Genomic DNA, 27,570 nt, shown 5'->3' on the forward strand with positions numbered 1-27,570 from the left:
AGGATATTCATAGCACTGAAATGGATAGTAGAGTTCGATAGACAAATCCTCAGCAATCAAGTAGCGTATCACTTATACTATAGGTAGCGTACTTGTAAATGTCGACGTTCCCCTCATAGAAGAGGTGGTGGAAGACGTTGTTGGCGTCGACGGCGGGCTGGCCCTGCTGCTTGTGGCCGAACACGAGGTCGATCCAGTGGTGCAGCCGGTGCGACACGTAGTCCGACTCCAGCGCCGCGCGGTGCAGCCGGATGAACTCGCGCGGGGAGCCGCGCGCCCAGGCCGGCAGCACCACGTCGCCGAGCGCCACGCCAGACTGCTTCGAACCTGTGCCCGTAGAGCGTTGCATTGGATATACAATAGACCCAAGACGTATGTTACTTTTTTATTTTTTACTAATATGTACGTACTAAAATGTACTGGCTGCAGGTTTTGTAGTAGTCTAGTAGACAATAGTTTTTTCACACCACCTTTTCAGACAAGAGCTTTTTCTTCCCTGCTAGGAGGGATCAAAGTAACACTTTTCTGTTCTAGCACACTATTTTTACATATTTTGCACATTACTAAATACTAACAAGGGTTTTATAGTGAACATTAATTACGCAAACATACATGTACGAATCATCTAGATACTCAGGTCACATACCCAGGTCAAAGTTGTTGGAGTTGAGCAAGAACTCTGGCAAATAGAAGAACTCCGGTATGAGCTCTTTGACGTCAGCCATGTTGTGGCGCGATGCGGAATTCCAAGCCTCCTTTACCGAATGGAACATTCTGGAAAAGTATAGATTTTATATTTTTGTGATATATTCTTAAATGAAGAAAACAATAAGAAAAAATATGAAAAATGTAGATTGACTAAAATGGTCGTAACACATTTTTTTTGCGATTTGATTTAAGAATCTTTATTTCTCAAGAAGATATAACAAAACTTCACTTAAATGAGAAAAATTCACATACAATTGTAAGTTATGCATGCATGATATTGTTACTATACCTATATAAATAGGTTATATTTTCATACATAGACCCGCCGCCTGTTGATATCTCTATTGCCATCGCAGTATTATATTGCTGTCAATCTCGCACAGTGACATTGCACAATCCAACGACCAAAATGTAGTTCGTACTTTGCAGTAGTCGAAAGTATGTACTATGGCGGTTCTCGTGCGGGGTCTATTATTGTCCCGTTCATTTGTTACCTGTCCGCGAGGTCGAAGTGGCCGCCCTGCAGCCGCAGGAAGTGTTGCGTGAAGGGCTCCATGCGCAGCAGGTACGAGCACACGATCATGGCCGACGAGTAGTGCGTGCCGTAGTGGTACGGCGGCGTCTCGCCGTGCGGGTCGTCCCATTCCTGCCACATTACAAGTTTGCTTATTAGATAAATAGCCAGTAGAATTAGACAATCGGCTGAGTATGTTCATGTCTTGTTCTTTTTAGAGCATATGAAGGGTCCACGGAAAGAACATGTCTAGTCACATTTTTCGAAAAATGAGATTTTTATCTCAAAATGAAAAGCTCTTAATGAACTATTAGTTATATCTTTTGCTACCACTGTATAATAAATGTAACACAACTTTATTTTTAGTTAAATAATACCTGGTCACGGAATTACCATACGTTTTGACATTGTTCCAAATTTTAAAACCGCGATTACTCAAAATGTTACTAAAGTCACTAGACATGTTCTTTCCGTGTACCCTTCATATAGTCGAATTTTAAAAGCAGTTATTGAAATAAAGTTAATGGAGCTATTTTTTGCCATTATCATGCCTACGAACACAGGACAAAGTTACTCTAGGAGTCTAGAGCACACTCCCGAGTTTCAAGATGGTTGTTCTAAAACATTATCCAAATAAGGAATGCACGCCGTTGCGCGGGTTATTCACAGAAATAATAGTCTTGTAGACAATACCACAGAATAAGTAATAGTATTATCATACAGAACGGCCACGCACCGCCCCGCCCCGACTCGCATTACCTCGCCCCGTGCTCGCCCCGCGACATGAATCTGGCGGACTTCTGGCGTGCTCTCAGCAAGGACCGGAAAACCCCTCTTTACGCTTAATCCTATCCATTCGGTAACCCAATCAATTCGGTTACCTTATCATTCGGTAACCCTATCATACTGTTACCTGATTGTAACGGTAAGCTTATTGAAACGGTAACCTTAACCGTTAACCGAGTTAATCTCAAAACCCCATCGCGTTAGGGTTTTTGTTAGGGGTTTTTAACCGGTTTTTATTCAGTTATGGTAACCTTTATTATCGGTTGCTTATTGGTTTGCTACATTCGTATTTAGTGATGTGCCGTCAGTCAAATACTAAGAAAAATTGTTAATAATAAATTAACTACATATTTTATAATAGTTTATTTTGTTATTTTTGTCAATTTTCTTAATTTTGCTTATTTTAATGTTTTTGTTTATTTTACTTATTTTGTTTATTTTTTTATTTTGTTTATTTTACTTATTTCATTTATTTTATTTGTTATTAATTTTGTTAATTTTATTAATTTTATTTATTGTATTTATTGTATATATTGTATTTATTGTATTAATTTTAGTTTATTTACTTTATTTATTTTATTTACTTTATTTACTTTATTTACTTTATTTACTTTATTTACTTTATTTACTTTATTTACTTTATTTACTTTATTTACTTTATTTACTTTATTTACTTTATTTACTTTATTTACTTTATTTACTTTATTTACTTTATTTACTTTATTTACTTTATTTACTTTATTTACTTTATTTACTTTATTTACTTTATTTACTTTATTTACTTTATTTACTTTATTTACTTTATTTACTTTATTTACTTTATTTACTTTATTTACTTTATTTAATTTATTTACTTTATTTACTTTATTTACTTTATTTACTTTATTTACTTTATTTACTTTATTTACTTTATTTACTTTATTTACTTTATTTACTTTATTTACTTTATTTACTTTATTTACTTTATTTACTTTATTTACTTTATTTACTTTATTTACTTTATTTACTTTATTTACTTTATTTACTTTATTTACTTTATTTACTTTATTTACTTTATTTACTTTATTTACTTTATTTACTTTATTTACTTTATTTACTTTATTTACTTTATTTACTTTATTTACTTTATTTACTTTATTTACTTTATTTACTTTATTTACTTTATTTACTTTATTTACTTTATTTACTTTATTTACTTTATTTACTTTATTTACTTTATTTACTTTATTTACTTTATTTACTTTATTTACTTTATGTACTTTATTTACTTTATTTACTTTATTTACTTTATTTACTTTATTTACTTTATTTATTTTATTTATTTTATTTATTTTATTTATTTTATTTATTTTTTTAATTTTATTAATTTTTTTAATTTTATTAATTTTGTTTATTAAACATAACCTAACCATTGTTCATTAATTTTTGTCATAAGCATTTATTTATTTAATTTTATTGTTAAACATTTTTTTTTACTCTATTAAACATTTAGAAGACCTGACGTATTATCCTTTAGGTATATAGTTAAATGTTCCCAAGTTTTAATTCAGGCGTTCTGGGTTTCTGGCTTATATTGATATAGCTTGCATTTTTATACTACATACATTACTACTTAATTCCTTTTACTCTTTCGGGTTTAAAAAAATCCCGTGAATTGGAGAAGAAAGTTTTGTTGGAATGTAAAAAGCATACTAAGTCTCAAGTCTCAGAGTTGGACTAAAAATAACTTGAATAAGAAGAAGAATAAGAACATACATTTTATTCTTATTCCAATCGATTTGAATAAGAATTATTCTTACACTCGTTATTTTAGAATAAAATAAAAGTTAATAAATCATGTCACTTTTATTTTATTAAATGAAAAATAAAAAACGGAATATTTATTCCAGGTGTAGGATTATTCTAAATAACGTTTTATTCAATTAGAATGTTAACGTTAATGTTCGGTATTAAAACCTTCTCCGTTTAGTTATATTGATTTTATACATTTAAAACATTGACATATTACAAGAGTGTGACTTTTCTATTTAGATTTGCACCAAAAACATGTATTCTTTATTAATAAATAAGAAACAACGATGATACGTGTTTAAATATACAATACATAATCCACTTCAATTTCACCCCTCTTTTCAATGGTCGGATTGATTTGAATTTTTTTTTAGCGTAAAAGATTTTATTGTGATAGATAGGTACATTTTTTGAAGTCTTCGAAACGGTGATGATAATTTTATAATGAAGCTACATATAAAGTAAACTGCGAAATTATAATTATGATGGTTCAATGTATATTTCTTTGCGTATTAAGTATGTATGTATTTTGTTTATGATTCCTATCAGCCTTGAGGTCATACGTGTGCTATCTCTTTCACACCTACGGAAAGTGAATGAGATAGTAAATTACTGCAGGTAAGAAAAGAGTCCTACGCTTATCACTAGATTTGCAGAAAGTTGCAGGCGTGTTTCCACTTGAGACCGTCATTTATTACTCATTGGTAATAACAATAGGATTAAGTCGTGGCGTGGTGAATTCTTTGTCAGCATTTGCTAAACACGTGCGGCAAGCGTTGTGTCAAACGATATTAATATCTGTTAATTTCCGTCTAAATAATAAATGCAAATTTTAAATATCAGAAGAACTTTTAAAAACACCATAAGTCTTGGTAGTAACTCGGACACTGAAACCACATACTAAACATAATTCGAAAACAGAAAATAAACATGAGTATTTTCCCCATTTGTTCCTGCCCAACGTGACCGCCGCGATACATGAGGCGGGGACATATGGGAATGATTTAAATGAAGCGCCTATTCCCATCTGTGCCCGGCGGGGAGAAATAGGAATACACCATATCGAGCCATTCCTTATCCTACCTTTAAAAACATCTTTCTTAGGGTTCCGTACCCAAAGGGTATAAACGGGACCCTATTACTAAGACTCCGCTGTCCATCTGTCTGTCACCAGGCTGTATCTCATGAACCATGATAGCTAGGCAGTTGAAATTTTCACAAATAATGAATTTCTATTGTTGCTATTACAACAAATACTAAAAACAGCATATAATAAATATCTAAGTGGGGCTCCCATACAACAAACGTTATTTTTTTGTTGGTTTTTGCGTAATGGTGCGGAACCCTTCCTGCGCTAGTCAGACTCGCACATGGCCGGTTTTTTTTATTCATAGCAGCTGAATTGTACCTGATGATTTAGATCACATTAAAAGAAATACGGGTATCGTCCAATACCAAGACTATGCGGCAGTAAATTAAATTTGTAAGATTTTATTGCATAAAATCAGGTATAAATTAGACAAGAAACATAGTAGTTTCTTGTCTAATTTACTTCTATCTATAAGTAACGCCTATACGGCACCCAGACTGCATGTTTAATCTAGGAATATTATTTAGAATATAAAATCATGATCTTGGGGCACGGCAGTGCCCCCGCCAAGTCGAGCGCGAAGCAAACACTGCCGTACCATCCTTTACTGGAACCATTTCGCCGCATTTTCAGGCCCCTATTTGAGAACCTCTGGATAAGACCAGAACGCAGAAATTTTCGTCATCCAGTAAGTTATAATCACATACTTAAAATCCAATTTCAAGTCTGTAGGTCATTTAGTTCCGAAGTTAAGCGAAAGCAAAGTTTCGCATTTATGACACTCATTCACTCATGATCATCAGAATAGAACTAGTACTTCCCATAAACTCAGAGAGCTGAAATTTGGTACAGAGTTAGGGTTTAATGGCCACATAAAGGGTACACCTAAAAATATTGCAATATCACTCACGTTTTAAAGATCTAAGAACTGCATAAGTAAGTTTGTAATCCCATATAAATATATGATATTACAAATTTACTGTTGCAGTTCATAAATGAAGATATATTTAGTTATGATATGTGTATACATAGTATGGGTATGAGTACCCGAAAAGAAGGACTGCCTACAAAAAGAGATGAGATCCCTTAAAAAAACATTACATGTAAAAAGGTGCAAGTCTCGCAACGCTTTTACTACAAAAAAGTTTTGAGATGTAATGTGAAACCAAGTCGGTTATTTCAATCAGTGCCAGGGGATATTAAAACCGTATCAATAAGATATCTTTAATTTGTAATACATATAATGACTTGGCAATCGCACATAATGCTTTACTCGTACCGTACTCGTAAATATGTGTAATGCTCAAACTGCAATTAGCGCTAGCGTTATGTTCAATTAGAATTATTTTAATAGGTGACGATGATCCTTTTGCCATTATGCAGCCGTGCGATGGCCAAGTCATTATACGTATTACAAATTAAAGATATCTTATTGATACGGTTTTAACACCCCCTGGCACTGATTAAAATAACCGACTTGGTTTCACATTACATCTCAAAACTTTTTTGTAGTAAAAGCGTTGCGAGACTTGCACCTTTTTACATGTAATGTTTTTGATGGGATTACATTTATTTGATTAAGAATTATTCTTATTCAATTTTTTCACATACTAATTATTTCCGATCAAATTTATTTAAATAATTTTGACGGGAATAAAATCAACATGATTTTATTCTTAGGAATTCTTATTTAAATAATGATTTTATTCTTGAATGACCAACACTGCTTACTAAGTATGTATGTATCTATTTAATTTAAACAAAACTATTTCACCTAGCAATGTTATAGATACCCAATAAATATAATGAATTCTGGTATTAATGAAAGATTTGAAGTATTAAAATAAGTTTATTTATCACTGCTATAGATATATATTTTCTGATCGCTGCATTAAGCGGTACAAGGTAAATTACGGCTTTTAGCTCATACAAACTCACCGCATATGAAAACATTTTAAACTAAAGTCTATTTTTTTATTCGGTAGACTAAAATGACATTTCATAGTATGAATGAACATCATGTGTCATTTCATTTCATACTGTGAAATGTCATTTTAGTCTACCGGATAAAGAATAGACTTTAATTGCTTATTATAAAATAAGCTCGTAATAACTAGTACATATGTCATTTGTTAACAATGGTAAAATATCTACCACAATCCACTAGCGCATGTATCTTTATCAAAAAGTGATTTTTTTAATCACTCTATCTCTATTCTCTGGAATCTAAAGATAAATTATACCTAACTATGTACCAGTAAAATTACTAGTTAGGTAAAAATTTTTCTTTAAATCAGTCTTTAATCTGTAGGTACATACCAAGTGTGAACCCGAAAATAAAAATAATAATCTAAGTAGCATAAAATATAACTATGTAAATAATAGCAGATATTACTAGGATAGGATGTTGTTTACTTGCAACCCCTTTTCTAAACATTTCTAAACTAGAATTGCTCCGAAACACAACAATAGGAACACACAGGTATAAAGATAAACAAAGGAATAACCACGCTGCCTGCGGCTGTCGCTCCAAAATAATACTGTAATCGCTCACTTATGTTTTCAACTTTAGCTTAAGGACTCAAAGTGCAATATTGTTTGAATTGACAATAAGCGAAGTTACCGGCAAAAAAACTTGTTTGTGCTGGAGGCTTCATAGACCGCCCATGCCAACCACGGTTATTCAATAATGAGTTGAATTTAAGTCTGCGTAAAGATTACAATCGTTTGAACTAGTTCAAAACCTTATTATGAGGTAACAGAATCGACTGGGTTTTTATTTCGGTTACCGGTAACAGGGGTTAACTCGATCTGATACGGTTACCGAATCAAAGTGTTACCTTATCAGACGGTTACCGTTATGGTAGGGGTTTTTATAACCACTTCTAAAATAACCCTATGAAAAACCCCGGTTAAGGTAACCGGTTCCGGTCCCTGGCTCTCAGTAAAGCGACTTACCCACACATACACAATGACGCGTGTACAGACGTGCCGTGCACACATATAAACGCAAATGATTTTTGATGTATGGCGTGTCCGCCCTGTGACAATACCTTGTATCTCTTCCTAAACTGCTCGAGCCTGTCCGTGCTCTGCGCGCCCATAGGCTTGGTGAGATCGCGGAAGGTGGCCGGGTCGTTGAGGTCCAGCTCCGGCGAGTCGTAGTCCGCGAGGATCCAGGGGAACACCGGGTACTGCATCAGATCGTTGTACGACCGACCCGCGAGGGTGTTCAGGTGCATCAGGTATTGGAAGTTGGATATTTCACCTCGCTGCAATGAAGAAAATAATTATATTAAATACTAGTTACGTTCTGCTTAGTAAAGGCTTTTTTTGATATAGAAATTAGAGTTGGACAGTCAAATCCGGTCCTATTACTTATTACCCAAAAAATTATTCGAGGTTACGACAAATTTTAAAGATTGGAATGGAACACTACAAAGAAGTATAAATGTCATAAACTCGATAAGAACTACAGCAATGTATCTCACGAAAACGCGTTAGCAACACTCGATTGCGTAAATTTTTGCAGTTATCGGTAGCATTGAGACCCGGTTGACATTGGCAATTGCCGAGCTTAGGGCGAGTGTAGATCTGGAGTATTCTGGAGATCAAGCGCGCCATTTGCGAAAAGATCGCCATCTGCTTATTTGGCCTCTGCTTGAAAATTCGCCAAGCAGATGACGGGCTCAGTCTCTGTGCAGAGCGGGAGCGACGCGTTCGTCAGATCTGGTCGCACCATTACGCTCGCACCTCTCGCAAGCTTACCAAACTCGCTTTCGTAAACTAAACATCTGTACTACAAGTGGTATGTTGCACTAGTGTTACCCATCTTGTTTACCCATGTGTTGATGGAATGTGTCCGCAACGAGGCGCTGAGGAGTGACATGACATTCATCAAAACTACCAACTTAGGGAGTTGCAACGTCGTCCTGGCATCGCCTCTATCGGACGAGGCCAGGATGATGTGCCACCTGTACTTAAAAATAATGTAGTGGTGTAATTCTACACTACTACATTATTACTTTATCTCACTACAGGGGTGACATAGTCACTGTGTGACAAAACCTCTTTAAAATTAAGATTTAAAAAAAAAATCTTGTTTGTAAGGAATGGAGTTGTTGAAAGTGGAGTAGACACGTATAGTTTGTAGCTTTCTAGTAGAGCCCGAAGGCTTATCCTATTGTCTATTGTTCAGTAAAACCGCACGTGCTACTTACCTGCAAAAAAGGGTCCTAATTATTCTATTTGGCACCTGAGCGCGGGCTAGTCCAACGCTCAAAAAACCAGTGTAGGTGCGCTCTCCGATAACGCGCCTTTGTTACGCATCTCGATGACACATTTTAGACTGGTTCTGTAGCGTTCGACTCGCCGGCACTCGGTAACCGAAGTACCGATTTTTTATGCAGGTGGTTGTGGCACGTGGCACGAGCGGTTTTTCTTAACAATAGACAATAGGATTAGCCTTCGGGGTCTATTAGAAAGCTACAAAGTATACCAGCCACCGCTGCGTGACGGAGGTGTCGCCGATGAGCGTGGCGAGCAGGCTGGCGGGCTGCTCCACGGCCACGCCGCGCTTCTGCCCCGCCACCGAGCCGGCCGCGCTGTCCGCCATGCCCGTCGCCAGCGCCGTGAACCGGCTGTACACCTGCAATACAACAATTATTTAAGTTGGCTGAGACACCAATTTTACAAATAAAAACAAACAATGGGTATCTAATGGGTAATAAAACCGCTATCTTTTTAGGAAATTTCGTCCGCGAAAACCAAACCCATGACTGCTCAAAAAAATTCATGGCTGGGTTAGGTCCCGAGATTTTCTGAAGAATTATGAGCCATTTTTAGGGTTCCGTAGCCAAATGGCAAAAAACGGAACCCTTATAGATTCGTCATGTCTGTCTGTCCGTCTGTCTGTCCGTCCGTATGTCACAGCCACTTTTCTCCGAAACTATAAGAACTATACTGTTGAAACTTAGTAAGTAGATGTATTCTTTGAACCGCATTAAGATTTTCACACAAAAATAGAAAAAAAACAATAAATTTTTGGGGTTCCCCATACTTCGAACTGAAACTCAAAATTTTTTTTTTCTTCAAACCCATACGTGTGGGGTATCTATGGATAGGTCTTCAAAAATGATATTGAGGTTTCTAATATCATTTTTTTCTAAACTGAATAGTTTGCACGAGAGACACTTCCAAAGTGATAAAATGTGTGTCCCCCCCCCCCCTGTAACTTCTAAAATAAGAGAATGATAAAACAAAAAAAAAATATATGATGTACATTACCATGTAAACTTCCACTGAAAATTGGTTTGAACGAGATCTAGTAAGTAGTTTTTTTTAATACGTCATAAATCGCCTAAATACGGAACCCTTCATGGGCGAGTCCGACTCGCACTTGGCCGCTTTTTAATTATTCATATCTACTCCATAATTTCCATAAGTACAGATTTCGTTCCTTACATTCCGTTACCGTAAAGTAATGGAAAATACTTGCGGCTCTTGAGTAAAAATAACAAAAAGCGGCCAAGTGCGAGTCGGACTCGCCCATGAAGGGTTCCGTATTTAGGCGATTTATGACGTATTAAAAAAAAAACTACTTACTAGATCTCGTTCAAACCAATTTTCGGTGGAAGTTTACACGGTAATGTACATCATATATTTTTTTTAGTTTTATCATTCTGTTATTTTAGAAGTTACAGGGGGGGGGACACATTTTACCACTTTGGAAGTGTCTCTCGCGCAAACTATTCAGTTTCAGTTCGAAGTATGGGGAACCCCAAAAATTTATTGTTTTTTTTCTCTTTTTGTGTGATCTTAATGCGGTTCACAGAATACATCTACTTACCAAGTTTCAACAGCATAGTTCTTATAGTTTCGGAGAAAAGTGGCTGTGACATACGGACGGACAGACAGACATGACGAATCTATAAGGGTTCCGTTTTTTGCCATTTGGCTACGGAACCCTAATAAAAACGCCCAAGTAAAAAAAAGTTCTGTATACAACTATTAATGAAATGGATCATTTAGGAGTCAAGTTTAGATGCGTACCTTATTCCGTACTTTCCTAGGAAAGGCGAGAAGATAATTTCGACCGTCACTTGAGAAAACTTCCAATGCTATTGGTTGTAGTAGATATCTTCGTTTGTGTACTTCCCTGTTGAATAAACAGAAGTGAAATGAATAATCCATTACAAAAGTATATCAAGTGTTCAATGAAAATGAATGGTTAGCCATAATTACCGTATGTCCTCATATAGAAATTTGTTGCATTGTCTCTGGTTGCTCCTCTGTATTCCTTGACTAGGCAATATGGGCTCATAATCATCAGGACAGCTGTCGAGGTCTCGGATTTCCCTGTTCTTTAGTAGAGTGAACCCGTCTATGACGTAGCAATGCTCTCTGCCGAATAAGAGTAGCCCTTCCACTGTGTCGAGACCTTGTATTCTTGCGCAACGGAACATGTGAGTAATCTGAAATTACAACACTAGTAAAATATATGGCCTAGTGTAACTTGTCGGCGCGGAATCGATTCGATACTTCTACTTGTTGGCGCGGAGCGCACGCTCGGGCCTCGCCAAAGGGATAGCAATATTGATGTCCCATTGATTCCTTATTGGTAACTTTACGAAACGTAAGGAGCTCGAAATTCGTCATACATATTATAAATAAATAAATAAATATTAGAGGACATTTTACACAAATTGACTAAGCCCCACGGTAAGCTCTAGGCTTGTGTTGTGGGTACTCATACAACGATATATATAATATACAAATACTTAAATACATAGAAAACAACCATGACTCAGGAGCAAATATCTGTGCTCATCGCACAAATAAATGCCCTTACCGGGATTCGAACCCAGGACCGCGGCTTCACAGGCAGGGTCACTACCCACTAGGCCAGACCGGTCGTCCGATATTTAATAATTTGGAATGTCAACGCATCGACTCCTGTACTGAATTTTAGGATATTCCGAATATTAATGATTAGGATATTGGAAGAAGATAATGGCAACATTTCAAGTCCTCCATTTTTTTTACTTACTTTCTCATGATGTTCCAGCAGCCTCAATAACGTCTGGTTGTCCGGCGGCGGCGACTGTTGTTCGTCCTCATCCTCGTTGTCCGGGCCGTCTTCGTTGCCTTCTGCGGACGTCTGGTTGGTGCCGCGACTTACGACGCCACTGCTCACCAGGTCTGACGGAGACCCGTTTTCATTCGTCTCGTCCAGAGACGGGTCCCTGTTACTGAAATAAAAACAATTATTATAAATGCTAAAGCATAGGTTCCCAATCTTTTTCAGTCCGCACTTGCAAGTTTAAAATTTATTCTCGGCGCCCTAACCTAGCTATTAAGGTATTCGAAATACATAGGTAAGATGGTGAGGAGGATTACCTCCCGACGCTCCTCTTTATATACTGTCTACGGCGCACAGTTTGGGAACCCCTGTGCTAAAGTAATTCTGTATGCATGTTACCTCTTCACGCTTAATTTACTGAACCGATGCAGTTTGGCTGTTTAGCACTGACCGTTGAAATTTGGTATGTAAATAGGTAGAAACATGGAGCAATGATACAGGACAGTTTTTAATTTATTATCGCGTCATTGGAATCGGGTCGAATCGCCATTCGGCGCAAATGAAGTTGCGGAGAGAAGGTAGTTTAAAACAAATGCATCTGGATGTTTTTGTTTAGTGTTTACAATATCACAGTCAGACAGACAGAGTCTCCTAAGTCCCACACTTTCTTACGGTTGTATAAGATATAGTTTATGAATATAAAAAATATAGGTAGAACGGAAATAGTTTACTTGGTAATTTCTTCTTCATATGTTTGTAGATCGGCGGCCTCGATGGCGTCGGTCTCGCCTAAAATGTTGCCGGTTGTCCGCCATTGCTGGTACACCCTGTAGTATTCCTTACTATCTAAACTCTGAGCGACTTTGTATTTCAGTTGTTTCTGAAATAGGGGGATAAAATATAAATGCATGTCTTGAAAAATTTGGTGACAAACATATTCAACAAGATGTTTATCGTTTATAGCCCTTCCCTTTGGATACATTTTACAATATCGAGAGTTTCGAAGTCGAATCGAACGAATGATTAAATATGATTATGGCTTATGCAGATATACTTAGTTCCGGCGCAGCATGATCGGTTCAGCTCCACTTACATTATCGGGATTATCCAGTTCAGGCCTATACGGGTAGTGCAGATAGAATAGATGGTTCCGCCGCAACATCTTCCTCATCCGGCACGGCCCCTCAGTGGAGTCTAGCGCCCACTTCTCGAGCGGCGACGCCCGCGGCGGGCCCCAGAGCCCGCGTTCGCGCGTCAGTTCCCGCCACGCGCCCGCCCATTCCGCTTGCACGTAGCGCGTTGTGTGCATGCATGTGTTTGCGGCTGTTTGTAGTTGTAGACACCAGGCTTGTCTGGGACAAAAAGAGTCTGGTTAGATTCTAATGTTATCCCACACAGGCTAATTTATACAATGATGAAAAATGCGTGCAAAGTAAGTCAGTTCACCTGCCACGCCACCGATCGATTGCGCAACTCCCGTACCACCCAAGGAAACACATCTTGCGATGGTAAGCGTGTCACATTGTCCGTTACCTTCTGGATTGTGTTATCCTACTAATTGGTGGTCAAAGTTATGTAGTTTAACCAGATGAGACAGTCCTGCAGATAATCGAGTGCATGGTCGTCTGAGGTCGAGGTTTGCGGGAATCCTTTTCAACCAGGATCTGGTAGGCTCATTTAGACGGTTCGAGAACTCGCATGCGAGTTTCATTACATTGCGTCATTTGATCGGTCGCCTGAATTAATGTAACCTCAATGGTCCGCAATGTAACTAAAATTGTATACGAGTTCGCGCGCTGTCTAAATGAGCCTTAACTCACACACATAGGGTAACTACTTTTTGTCACGTGAAACGGTGACAAAAAGTATAGTTTACCTGACGAGCTGGACATGATCCTGCAAGTAGGCAAGGGCGTGGTCGCGCGGCGGGTGTGGTCGCAGCTTGCCGGAGTCCTCTTTCTTGACTTTAGTGCGGGATGCGAGTCGAGTCAGTCCGCCTGTCACTTTCTGAATCTTCGACTGGATCTGGTTGTGCAGCTCCCAAGGCACTCGGTAGACAGCCTGTGCACACAAGTTACAATGTAGGAGCCCAATGCAAAAGTCAAATTTAATAGTATATTATTTTCGAGGCTCGGAAGTAGCTATTTGTTGGCTGAGGATTCGTTTTAAACGGACGACCTTGGGAGTCCGTTTAATTGAATCCAAAGCCAGCAAGTAGTCTTCCAGCCGAGTCATATATATTGCTTTTCTCAAAAATGGCGCAAGAAATAGAAATATTTTACAGAAGCAACGCTCTAATTTCTACAGAAAAAAAGTAAAATCCTTAAAAAGATTTGCTTTGCCGCCTAAAAAAAATAGAAGTGTATTTTTCTGCTGAAAATTCGCCATTCTATTTGAGACACCTAAATAGTCGCGGTACCAACATTATAATAAAAAGTACTGATCATATCTGTCTGTTTAATGGACCTATGCCTTCATTTGATATGGCCATTTCAACTTTTAAAAAGTTTGGAACTCGACATATAATGGAATTTGTTTGCAACATTGCAGTCCCGAAATCGAGACTGCAATGTTTATAACTTTTCAATTTTTTGACTGACCATAAACTACGCACTTCGCGACCCATTTTTTAAACGGCAACGTCGACTTTGCCGTGCATTTTTGAGAAAATATAATTTCGTCAGGCTTTAGTGAGCGGTGAGGAATGTCTCAACTCAAGGCACAGACAAGACATCCTCTAGACTGAGCATAGTAACGCTACCCCCTCTGCCACTCATACGGTAGATTTACTCCATCTTCGAGTCAATCCCGTGCCGTGATTGGTCCGTGTCTTTGAACGGACCAATCACGGCACGGGATTCACTCACCTCGTCCCCCCGCACCCCCGTATTTTTGGCAGCATCGGTTTCATGAAATAATTGCTTTAAACTCAGTCTAGAGGATTCCTAGTCTATGACTCAAGGTTACCTTCCGCTCGGTGTCGATGTAGTTGATCCACAGCTTGTGCGCGCTCTCGTTGAGGTGCTCCCGGACCGCGGCCAGGTCGGGCGCGCGCGCGTTGCCGACGGCGGGCACCAGGGTCACCTTGAACACCTCTTCGATGGCAGGCTTCTTGCACGCGTAGGTCAGGCTTGAGTGAGTCAGAGGGCGCCGTGGTGGAATGACATCGATCCCAGTGCGCCCTCACGAACGGGAAAGAGGGTGAAACGCCGGAGTCGGTTTAGTGGGTAGGGCCAAATTCTCTCCCCCCCCCCCCTCTCGCCCAGAGACCGTGCGTAAATGCATTCCCACTCCGTTAAAAAAAAAGGCTTGAGTGAGTGGTGAGGAATGTATCATGCATTAAGTAGGTCACCTTCCGCTCGGTGTCGATGTAGTTGATCCACAGCTTGTGCGCGCTCTCGTTGAGGTGCTCCCGGACCGCGGCCAGGTCGGGCGCGCGCGCGTTGCCGACGGCGGGCACCAAGGTCACCTTGAACACCTCTTCGATGGCAGGCTTCTTGCACGCGTATAGCTCCTCCCACACTCGGCGTGCCGCTCCCGCTATCAGGTTGAAACCTATAGACAAGGCAAACATTAATAGATAAGTTTATATCGTTCAGGTAGAGCATCAAGGTAATATTATTGTACATGCACTAAGACATACGAGCCAACAATTAGGCTTAGTAACAATTTTTTGATAACTAGTCTCTAACGATTAACTGTTTTGTTTTTACTGTTTTTTGTTTGTTTTTGATAACGAGTATGTATACGGCAGCCATTCTCAAAGTGTGTTCCGCGGAACCCTAGGGTTCCGCGACACCCCAGCAGGGGTTCCGCAAGAATTTAGAATAATAAAATAAGCATAATTATTATGCTTATTAATAAAAAAATACACTTCTAAAAACTATTGTTTTATTGTAGGGTTCCATCAAGTATTTCGTTTTCCAAAAGGGTTCCGTCAAAAAAAGATTGAGAACCGCTGGTATACGGTAACTGCATTAAGTAAAGTCGGGGAGTCTGTCTCCGCGTTGGAAGCTCTCTCTCGCACTAACACACACACACACAAGACGTATTTTTTGACAAAATGTAAGAAATTTTATGAAAGATTTTACATTAAAGAAATGTAGTGCTGTTTTTATGAAGAGCTACCTTGATGTGTGTTAAGTTTGTCATCTCTAGACTCGAGATCTCCACTAGGGTTGACGTGCCACGTCGTACGCATCTGCGAGTCCAAGGCTATCTTCATGTTGGCGCTCAGCTGCAGCAGGCAGTAGGTCAGGCAGCCGATGAACTCCAGCTCATGGTTTCCAGCGCCAAATATCAATAACCTGCATAGAAATAGAAATTACAATGAAATACTAGTTACATAAATTAAAGAGGTACCCTAAGTTTTGAGATTGTAAAGAGAAATCTAACGACTTCTCATATTGTTCTGCAATTTTTTAATGTAATTCATACCAAAAGAGTAAAATTAAAGACATGGATGCATTGCACGGAAATAACGAAACACGTCGAAACATAGTAATTACCAGAAGTTCCTAAGCGGGCAAGCTGTTTATAATGATCTGCTGTTTAGAACATTTTGAATTTCTGCTGCTCACTGTATACATACAAAAGTGCGAAATAGTGACCTATTTTCCGATTCTGTCTACGGATTTATATCCACGGAACTGGGTTATATTCTTTAGGCACACGCGATAACGAAATTCTTTTAAAATTAAAATTAAAACATAAGCGACATCTGTTTAGAATGCAGAATACAAACCTGTTATTAGTAAGGTTCCTTAATGTGTCTAAAACGGACATCTGATCCGTAATGGAGTCGGTAGGACGCGAAAGCAAGAACAGTATTGTCCTGTTCAAACAATGGTGCAGCCCCTCCAGTGATATGACGGAAGACTTCTTTTTGGCTTGCGTTATTAACTTCACTATAAAATCAAACACCTGTAAAAAAATTGGTTACAAGTTTAAATATTTGATAATGTATTGGTAAGTTAAAAATGTAGGTCTGTTGTACATTCAAAAACAAACCTTATATCTTATATTTCGAAGCTTCAATTCTAAGTAGCGCGAGACTAAATAAATAGGCATGTAACACGAGTCTTACCTCATGTGGATCCCTAGAAAGTTGCCCCTGCCAAAGTTTGTCGACTAACCTAGCAGCCAAGTAGCAAACGTTCGATATATTGGACTCGGAGCCAAACAACTCCGTGTTCAATAGGTTTTCCATCAGCGTCGTTAACACGTCTGTTTGGAACTCGATTTGCTGCTGACTTGTGGAGTTGGCCGGAGAAGCATCGAGTACTAAATCGATTACCTGTAACAGGACATTGTTGGTGATGAAGACAGTGCGGAAACAATGAATTGGAATGATCCATGTTATCTACGATGTAATACTGGTAGGCTATTATAAAAGCATATTAGGTACAAAATATTTAGATATGACCTATTTTGTTTACGTATAAATGACAAAAAATGCAACCTTTACTCATAATTTTTTTAGGTATATGTATGTCCGTACCCTGTTGTTCTGTTATTTTAGTATCTGAATAATAAATACACAGCTTAGTAGTGACATTTAAGACCATGCATTACTAATAAGATTAACGGCAGTTTTTTGGCCAAAATTCAATATAAAAAGTCATAACTGTGAACATGCGGATAAACTACACGCAAATAACTACACACAAACTGCAACGGAGATAAAGCGACAAATCGAGGAGTAACCGTTTAAGTAATAAGAAAAAATAATATAATTATGTTGCTATTATATAACAGTTTTAAAATTAAATAAATAACGGTGAGGGACTAACTTAGCGTTGCATAGCCACGAGGTATGTATTAGTGCATACAGACAGTGTTAAATAATGTGATGTGATTGTTAATTATGATTTTGATTTTTTAAAGGTATCATTTACTTTGCTCGAATCGAAATAATCTACTTGAAAAGGTTTATTTCGTATGACATATATTAATTTGCGGCTAATAGAAAATAACATCGTTGTAGACATTCAAAATCGAGGTACCTAAAGTTAGTGTCCAGATGTTGAACATTCCAATAATGTAACGAAAGACGATTGGTATTCATAAAAAAACACAATTGACTATTTCATGACCAAAGTAAATGAATGGAACTGAATAAAACGTCTAATATTTACGCTATAAAAGTATGATGTAGGCGTGGAGCAGCTACAGGGCGTACAAAACATGGACGATGGCACTGAGTCAGTGGCTGATGCAGTACTCTACAAACAACAGTCAAGCGAGTGAGGGTTGGGTTTTAAAAGTAAGTTCGTGTAGCTAGGTTTCGCCGAAATCAGTTAAAGCTTCACATAAGTAGTACGCAAGTAATTATCATTACAAAATAAAATTAAAAGCCCGCAGAGCCGGTAAGCCCCGCGTTTAAGTTGTTATAGAAAGGAACAAATAAAAATTCTGCATCTTCTTGACAAAGAAATTCAATTATATAATTATTATTATATAATTGAAGGTGATACACAAAGTGTTTTCGCAACTGTTTGAAAACGCGACAATGTGTTTCGCGTCATTTTATTTCCGATCGGTGGCAACAAAAACTGAAATACTAAGTCAAAAATTGGAATAAATATTTCTGATTTCTGGAAGTAATTGGCCTGTAACCTGACTACAACAAGTAGCTAAGAAGATTAGAACATCGAAAGCTGTTGGATAGAGTATGAAATACACATACCGGGGCAGTCTTGCCAGTAACGCTCAGAGGCAGGGAATCCAACACGATGACTTTAAGGAAGTCCATGATGCCCTGCCGGGCCGGGTGCTGCGTGAGAGCGGCTGATCCGGCCACTATCACCACCTCTTTTTCTGAACCAGGCGTCGAGGCTCCAGAGTCCTCGCCGCTTTCGCAGATCGCTAAAACAGGTTACAGCTCGTTTCAAACTGATGTTTTCATTACATATCATAGTAAAGTCACTCTGAAACTCACGTTTCTAAATGAAATAACGTAAGATAAGAAATACTTACGCATATGAATATCATCCGCTGTATAAGGTGGGAAGAGTGTTGATGCCAATGCTGTTAATACTTCTGCGGTCATCATTATTGTCACGAAGTCTGGGAGTGTGTTGTACAATGAAAACAGCACCTAATATGTAACACATACATTAATGATAACTTCAGCTACATATTTTTAATCGAAGATTCATTCATAATTTCAAGGCGTCACTTAAAATGCAACCTTATTCTTTTTAGATTTAAATTATCCTCAGAGATCCGAAGAGTTATTCATATACATACATACCTACTTCAGATTCGCGGTAATAATCTTTATATAGTGTGTCAAGCAAATCTTGTCAGTGGCAATGTACTGCAAATTAAAGTAGGGTAACACCATGTAACACTCAAAGAGCAGAATTGCGCTAAGAAAAGCAGCAATGTACATCGAACCAAAACGTGTTTATTTTTCCGCCCTTCATACGTCAGTTCGAGTGAATTATCATAACCTCAAAGTTTAGTAATGTTTACCGTCAACGAGCATGATTGTACATTGTAGGCACCTTAGCTTTGCTTGAGGTCATGCATAATCTTGGTATTTAATGGTGACAGCAGAAATTTCTCTTGCAATAGAAACGATTCAGAATGTAAACAATAAGATGATGGCTGTCATTCACGATCCACATTCCACAGATAACACACAGATGACACGCGATTTTGGAATTATTCGAACACAGTGTTGCAAACGCGCGATTTTTCAAATTTGCTGCCTTTTACTACTGACAAGATTTGGTTGAACGAGTATAAATAATCTGTCGAACGAAAACTAATAGGTAGACTTACTTGAATAATCGCTACAGGATGATCGGCCAGCCACTCCGGCAGCGTAGCCGGATCGGCGTGGATCAACGACCTGACCGCTCCAAGCAGGATGACCACGGCCTCCGGGCACAGGGTGATCCTCGCCGCGACGGCCGCGGACGACTGCCTTGAAGGCGCGGCGGCGCCCCACGCCGCGGCCCACACGCGTTCCACTGATACCGTCTTGTCTGAGCAAATGCTCCGCATAGGCTGGCCGAGCGTTAAACCGAATAATAAGTAGTATAGCTCTGGTATGTGTAGGTGGGATAAAAGCAGCCTGAAACAAGTAGCGGATATATTGGCTGTTTACGTTCGATAGCCTAAACTAAATAATAGCTATTTGAATGGATGAAATAGCTCTCCTTTCAACAAGTAATAAAAGCTTAATCTTCTTGAAAATAAAGTCATACATTGATTGTTTTTCATATTTCGTTCTACAAATCCACTATTATCCGACGTAATAATAGTTACCAGGACAGCATGACGAATCCGGAGGTGAGGAGTAATGGCATGTGTAAATGGGAATGTGAATGAATGGCCGTAGAGAGGACTACTCCGGCTTGTTGCGGCGTTACCACTACTTCGGTATGACGGAGCCAGCCACCATTACCGGCGCCTTCGCGGAATCTATGATAAACACAGAAACGTGTAAAATTTGAAAAATTACACTACACATCTAATAAACGTAAACGTTATTTAGTCATAATGACGACAGTTACCTTTGCAATATAGCAGACTGCTGTCCCTGTCCAGAGCAAAGAATGACGAGTATCCTAAGTGCCCACAAAACAGTTGTAGGATGAACATTTTCCTGCATAAAAGTCAGCAACCAATCCATCCCAAGCACTCGTGAAATCTCTTCACATACGATCGTGTTGACTAGATTCCGTTGCGTAAACAACAACCCGTGTAAAACGTTAAAGCATTTGTTACGCAAGATAACCTGTTCGCCTTCACATTCTTTCTCGCAATCGCTTTCCTTCAGATTGAGACTCTTCTCCGTTTGAGAAGGCAGCGGCAGTGTGTACGCCATAAACTGGCCTAAGCAGAGAAGATCGCTCGGCCGCGGCTGGCCCCCTAGTAGCGCAGCTAACAATTGTATGAGAACATTTTTTGTGCTGACGACTTTCACGTCGTTTATGATGTAGAGAAGCTTCGAGACCAGCTGTAGCTCTCGCATTGCGCGTAAGTTGTGCGTTTTGTGCGCCGTTTCGGTGGCGAGTTCGAGTAAATGTTCTAGTAGGGACTTGATGAGGCCTCCCGGGGCCCCGAGCCAGACATCCAGCTCGCATATCAGATCCTGGAACGAGGTTAAGCAAAACTAATAAAACGTACATTATGAAGCCGCTGTTCTAACGAAAATAAAAATAATATATATCTCAGGTGAGTTTGCATACCTGAAAAGCAGTCAAATTAGGTATTGACGATGTTTCCTTTTGGCTATCCACGGTGCCAACGAGGCCAAAGATTAGGTGCAGAATGTGAGAGTTAAGGAGTTGCTTTTTCCTTTTCAACAGCATGGCTAGAGTTTGGTATCCTTTCCGTCGGTCCATTTCTGCTTGAGCGGCTTTGTTAGAACGCACCACGCATACTAAAGCTTTGACACCAGCGTACAGGCACTCAACGTCTTGTGCCATTGCGATTAAGCCTAGTAAAACCGAGCATCCACCAACGGTATCAATCTGCAACATAAATGTAAGTATTAACGCCGCTTAGATCCGAAAATAAAGCTTTTATTGTGTTTATTGTAAATGTGTGTTGGAGGCTTACCATTATGGCGGCTGGTTTAGGGCAGAAAACTCTCACTCCCAAATATCCCACGACGGTTCCGCCCAAGCACCGCGCTGGTCCCATGAGGTGTCCAGCAGAATTGTGTAATATCCTTATAGGCGTCGCATTTTCATGAGAGGACATGCCCAGTTGCTTCGCTATAGCTTTATTGTCGTTCTTGCTGTAGACTTTGCGTATTTTGGCAAGCGTTAGTTGCGACATGGCTCGGGCGTTGATGCCGAATACAACCTTTTCTTCGGCCACTAGTGGTGCTAATGGCTCTTGGTTGTGGCCGGGAGGCAAAGGCGCTTGAAGCGTGCCAACGTAATGTGGACCGAGCTGGTATATCACTGATACAGTTTGAGCAGGTAACACCTGTAGGAAGCGAAATATTCTCTTTATGTATGTACAGTCACATGTTTTAAATTATGACCCATTTTCGTACCTTGTCACAGTGATAATCAATATGAAAGTCGCTAGAGACCTCATGCTATTGTCACTGTGACAAGGTACAAAAATGGGTCATAAATTAAAACATGTGACTGTACTTGATCAATGACCTTATAAACTACACATAGTTACACAATTTTGAATACAATATTCTAAACGCAGAGGTGAATTCATGTTTGAACGGCGCCACGGCGGCGGCGTGCCCAGCACGCAGTACACGCTGGACGCGCCCGACAGTCGGTCTACACGGACAGCAACACTCACGTCCTCGAGCAGCAGCGCGGGCCCCTGGCGCCACACGAGGCGCGAGTAGCGGCGCCACGGCGGCGGCGTGCCCAGCACGCAGTACACGCTGGACGCGCCCGACAGTCGGTCTACACGGACAGCAACACTCACGTCCTCGAGCAGCAGCGCGGGCCCCTGGCGCCACACGAGGCGCGAGTAGCGGCGCCACGGCGGCGGCGTGCCCAGCACGCAGTACACGCTGGACGCGCCCGACAGTCGGTCTACACGGACAGCAACACTCACGTCCTCGAGCAGCAGCGCGGGCCCCTGGCGCCACACGAGGCGCGAGTAGCGGCGCCACGGCGGCGGCGTGCCCAGCACGCAGTACACGCTGGACGCGCCCGACAGTCGGTCTACACGGATAGCAACACTCACGTCCTCGAGCAGCAGCGCGGGCCCCTGGCGCCACACGAGGCGCGAGTAGCGGCGCCACGGCGGCGGCGTGCCCAGCACGCAGTACACGCTGGACGCGCCCGACAGTCGGTCTACACGGATAGCAACACTCACGTCCTCGAGCAGCAGCGCGGGCCCCTGGCGCCACACGAGGCGCGAGTAGCGGCGCCACAGCGGCGGCGTGCCCAGCACGCAGTACACGCTGGACGCGCCCGACAGTCGGTCTACACGGACAGCAACACTCACGTCCTCGAGCAGCAGCGCGGGCCCCTGGCGCCACACGAGGCGCGAGTAGCGGCGCCACGGCGGCGGCGTGCCCAGCACGCAGTACACGCTGGACGCGCCCGACAGTCGGTCTACACGGACAGCAACACTCACGTCCTCGAGCAGCAGCGCGGGCCCCTGGCGCCACACGAGGCGCGAGTAGCGGCGCCACGGCGGCGGCGTGCCCAGCACGCAGTACACGCTGGACGCGCCCGACAGTCGGTCTACACGGACAGCAACACTCACGTCCTCGAGCAGCAGCGCGGGCCCCTGGCGCCACACGAGGCGCGAGTAGCGGCGCCACGGCGGCGGCGTGCCCAGCACGCAGTACACGCTGGACGCGCCCGAGAGCGTTGCCGCACCGCCGCCGGGGTTCGCGCTCACGTAGTGCAGCTTGCCCGAGTGCATGTGTTGACCTGACAACCAAACTCCCATGAGAATGTTAATATCTTTTTTTACCGTATTAATTCGTAATGGACGGGTAGAGTCGCGGCGCTCTCGTGCTATGCCTACTGAATCCGTTTAGTCTCGGCGAGTATTTCTGCTTCAAAAGGCGCGAACGACACCAAACGCGGGTTCCGCACTCGCCTGACGCCTCTGGCTCTAGATCACAATAGATCAGCGATGGTCGCAGTGATACATAGGCTTTGGAGCCTTATATAGCCCCCCCTAACAAGAAGAAGACGCCTCTGGCTCCCATTCACGTCTGTGACAATATCCTCACCGTCCAGGTACAGCGAGAAGGAGGAGTTCTTCAGCACGGCCCGGTTGAGCACCAGCACCAGGTGGTGCCACTGGCCTTCATGTTGCAGGTCCGGACACCAAACGCGCGCACCGCACTCGCCTGATCCTTCAGGCTCCCATTCGCCCACGTCTGTAATAAGAAAATAGGCTAGGTAAGCTACTACATATTACCAGGAGCCAATTGCAAAATATTTAACAACTCATAATACAAGCGGACGCCTCTTTTCATTTCCTTTTATTAGAAAGAGACTTCCGCTTGTATTATGAGTTGTAAAATATTATGCAATAGGCCCCTGTAATAACGCAAAGTATGAAAATTGAAAATATTCGGCTTCGAACTACTTAATAGTAATATTGCTGCAAATACCTGACTAAGCGGCTCTAGTTCCGCTTTTCAATAGTAATTTATGTGACTGCTACATAATGAATAGCATTAAAATACGAGTGTAGGTCTATGAAACGAACGAATTGAGTTTCGTGAAAGGATCACACAACGGAACTCCTTGATGGAATTACACAAACGCATAGAGTTCAGTCACATTAGAATGGTCCCAAGAAGTACTTGATAGACATTTAGTACATGTCTAAAGATGAAGTACAGTTAGCAACAAAGGTGAATATTTTTGACAGTAATTAGTGGAGTGTCAAAACAACTTACTATGCGGGACCATAGTCTCCTGTGTCGATATGATAATAGCCTTGTCCCTCGCCGACAGCACCACCGCCAAGCAGACGAGATGGTCCTCTCTACTGTTGTTGATGTTCCTCACGAGAGTGAGCAGACGGACGCAGTGGGGGTCGGACCGCGGGTCCGAGTACTTCTCCACGCATATCCACGTGGAGTAGGTGAGTCCGGTCTGCGGCGGAAATACTCGATCGCCTGGAGGGAAAAACGAATGATAAATAATTTGAGCCTATATACGTCCCACTGCTGGGCACAGGCCTCCTACCATGCGCGAGAGGGCTTGGGCTATAGTCCCCACGCTAGCCCAATGCGGATTGGGGACTTCACATACACCTTTGAATTTCTTCGCAGATGTATGCAGGTTTCCTCACGATGTTTTCCTTCACCGAAAAGCTAGTGGTAAATATCAAATGATATTTCGTACATAAGTTCCGAAAAACTCATTGGTATAATATTATACGAGCCAGGATTTGAACCCGCGACTTCCGGATTGAAAGTCGGACGTCATATCCACTCGGCCACCACCGCTTAAACCACTACCACCACAAAACCACCTAAGGGAAAAACGAATGATAAATCTTCCCCATCAACTACGCATCCACGTCCACATAGACGTGTATAACTTTAAAGTATAATAATTACCGGAGCCAATGCCGCCAAGGGTAGCGGTGTCTTGCGTGCCGAGCGCGTTGAGGTTGGCCGACTGAGGTGCTATACTCGGCAGGTACAGACAACCGAAGCCTTCCGCTGACATGTCGAATTCCACGAACGGAGGCAGCGTACACGAGTTCTGTGATCTGTTGAAATAAAAGGTATAAATGGTAGTTTTGCAACGTTATCTACGACCATTTAAGGCCACAGCGTCAATGGAGCTTAAGGCGATGTTGACATTCGATGAGGATCCTATACCGCTCCGATGTGCGAGCGAGACATAACTACATAAATGCTTAAGATCGGTTTTCCTAGGATAGCGGTGCCGTCATATAGCGGCCGTCTCCATACTAAATAATACGGCTAAATATGGAAGTCGTAGTATTTGTATGGAGACGGCCGCTATATGACGGCACCGCTTTCGGAGGAAACCAAAGCATTAGCGCTGTTTTGCGACGCTCAGACGCCGAAGCGGTCATGCGGATCCATATCAGTGTGATAACCGTGTACAGATTTGGTGACCTGACCTGTAATCTCTCGGAGTGGTCATGGAGACCAGTGTTTTGATGCGAGTGAGGGGTACTGGTCCGCCGGGCTTGCACACCTGTCCAGGCTCGGGTGCCACGCAATTCAGAGGGTTGCCCATGCGCAAAAACTCTCTGAAACAATTGATAGATAACATTAGTGCTGACCCATCTATGGTTCGTGAATGAGGGAATAGGGGTTCGTTTCGTATCAATTCCTCGAAGCTCCGGCACAGAATTTACAAGTCGCCTTCTTATCTTTCGCAACAGAGGTGAAATAATAAATAATTTGTTTTTATATTCCAGACACAACAATGACATTACGATCGTCCCATTTTATAAAACAAGATGTACGGGCACTCTATAATTTGGCTAACCGAACGGTCACTTTTGTATCTGAAATGTAAAAATAGAGTTTTACAGTACATATGGTGCTACTTTCCCGCACTAGTGCGGGAATAAGCACTTTCCGTGCCTATGTCAAAAATTTAAAGGGCCATATGTACTGTAAAACGTTGTACGATACACGTGCGAATTGGTAATTCGCAACTCGTGTCGATTTAAAACACTCCCTTCGGTCGTGTTTCAATTTATCGCCACTCGTTTCGAATTTCCTCTTTTCCGCACTTGTATCGTAAATAACTATAGGTGTACCTGAGTTCAGCCGGCCTCAACGCGTGCGCAGCGAGACGCTCCAGCATGTACATGGCGGGCGCGTGCAGCGGGTGCTTCTCTGCGCGCAGCGCGGCGCCCATCACGCGTAACACCGCGCCTGCTAGCCCTGCGCCGCACATCACTTGTTGATTGCGCTCGCTGCAACAAAACAACAATCCTCAAGTACGTCCTACTCGTACAGTCGCCATCAAATATATCGGAGCGGCCAAGGCATAGTTATAGATGGTCAAGCGGATCTAGTCGGTAGAAAAAGGTGGCAAATTTGAAAAATGTAGGCGCGTAGGGATATCGTGCCATAGAAAATTTGAATTTCGCGCCTTTTTTACTGACAGGATTTGCTTGACCATCTATTAGTACATTATTGTCGAGGTTCGGAAGTAGCTACTTGCAGGCTGAGGATTCGTTTTAAACGGACGACCTTGGGAGTCCGTTTAATTGAATCCGAAGCCAGCAAGTAGCCTTCCAGCCGAGTCATATATAGTGCTTTTCTCAAAAATGGTGCAAGAAATAGAAATATTTTACACAAGCAACGTTCTAATTTTCACAGAAAAAAGTAAAACCATTAAAAAGATTTGCTTGCCGCCTTTAAAAAAAAAAGAAGTGTATTTTTCTGCTGAAAATACGCCAACGTATTTGAGACACCTAAATAGTCGCGGTACCAACATTATAATAATAAGTGCTGATCATCTGTTTGGCTGTTTAATGGACCTATGCCTTCATTTGATATGGCCATTTAAAGTTTTAAAAAGTTTGGAACTCGTTAAATAATGGAATTTGTATGCAACATTGCAGTCCCGAAATCGAGACTGCAATGTTTTTAACTTTTTAATTTTTTGAATGACCATAAACTACGCACTTCGCGACCTATTTTTTAACCAGCAACGTCGACTTTGCCGTCCATTTTTGAGAAAAATATAGTTATTGTTCATGTAGATACCTGCGCACTAGGCTCTTCAGCACGTGCGCGAGGTAGTCCCTGAGCGCGCGCGCGTGCGGCTCGTGCGGCGCGGGGCGCGGCAGCGCGGGCAGCAGGCGCGCCAGCACGATCACCACGCCCGAGTGCACCACCCACGCCTCGCCCGACGAGCTCGCCGACAGGTTGAGAGGCGCCGTGCGCCCTGCCGGCTTCGACTGAAATGGAAAAAGCGGCCAAGTGCGAGTCGGACTCGCCCATGAAGGGTTCCGTATTTAGGCGATTTATGACGAATAAAAAAAAACTACTTACTAGATCTCGTTCAAACCAATTTTCGGTGGAAGTTTACATGGTAATGTACATCATATATTTTTTTTAGTTTTATCATTCTGTTATTTTAGAAGTTACAGGGGGGGGGGGGACACACATTTTACCAC

General features: G+C 41.4%; 1 protein-coding gene across 1 annotated transcript in view; it reads right to left on the reverse strand.

The window, feature by feature from the left end:
* The window catches only part of LOC134650095 (WD repeat and FYVE domain-containing protein 3), a 55,416-nt gene that overhangs the window by 13,084 nt on the left and 14,762 nt on the right, over positions 1-27,570 (reverse strand). Inside the window, exons 14-42 of the mRNA XM_063504929.1 lie at positions 27,158-27,351; positions 26,200-26,358; positions 25,549-25,680; positions 25,013-25,167; positions 24,344-24,565; positions 23,666-23,815; positions 23,188-23,357; positions 21,550-21,924; positions 21,177-21,461; positions 20,499-21,079; positions 20,251-20,406; positions 19,762-20,056; positions 18,949-19,069; positions 18,659-18,837; positions 17,057-17,266; positions 16,715-16,893; positions 16,099-16,277; positions 15,323-15,525; positions 13,847-14,031; positions 13,064-13,322; positions 12,702-12,850; positions 11,938-12,139; positions 11,133-11,362; positions 10,941-11,046; positions 9,388-9,537; positions 7,943-8,161; positions 1,203-1,354; positions 647-774; positions 93-327 (exon numbers count right to left, since the gene is read on the reverse strand). Coding sequence (XP_063360999.1) covers positions 93-327; positions 647-774; positions 1,203-1,354; positions 7,943-8,161; positions 9,388-9,537; positions 10,941-11,046; positions 11,133-11,362; positions 11,938-12,139; positions 12,702-12,850; positions 13,064-13,322; positions 13,847-14,031; positions 15,323-15,525; positions 16,099-16,277; positions 16,715-16,893; positions 17,057-17,266; positions 18,659-18,837; positions 18,949-19,069; positions 19,762-20,056; positions 20,251-20,406; positions 20,499-21,079; positions 21,177-21,461; positions 21,550-21,924; positions 23,188-23,357; positions 23,666-23,815; positions 24,344-24,565; positions 25,013-25,167; positions 25,549-25,680; positions 26,200-26,358; positions 27,158-27,351 — 5,960 coding nt within the window. The remainder of the gene's footprint in view (positions 1-92; positions 328-646; positions 775-1,202; positions 1,355-7,942; positions 8,162-9,387; positions 9,538-10,940; positions 11,047-11,132; positions 11,363-11,937; positions 12,140-12,701; positions 12,851-13,063; positions 13,323-13,846; positions 14,032-15,322; positions 15,526-16,098; positions 16,278-16,714; positions 16,894-17,056; positions 17,267-18,658; positions 18,838-18,948; positions 19,070-19,761; positions 20,057-20,250; positions 20,407-20,498; positions 21,080-21,176; positions 21,462-21,549; positions 21,925-23,187; positions 23,358-23,665; positions 23,816-24,343; positions 24,566-25,012; positions 25,168-25,548; positions 25,681-26,199; positions 26,359-27,157; positions 27,352-27,570) is intronic.

Source organism: Cydia amplana, chromosome 1 (assembly GCF_948474715.1).
Source record: "Cydia amplana chromosome 1, ilCydAmpl1.1, whole genome shotgun sequence".
Lineage (NCBI taxonomy): Eukaryota > Metazoa > Arthropoda > Insecta > Lepidoptera > Tortricidae > Cydia > Cydia amplana.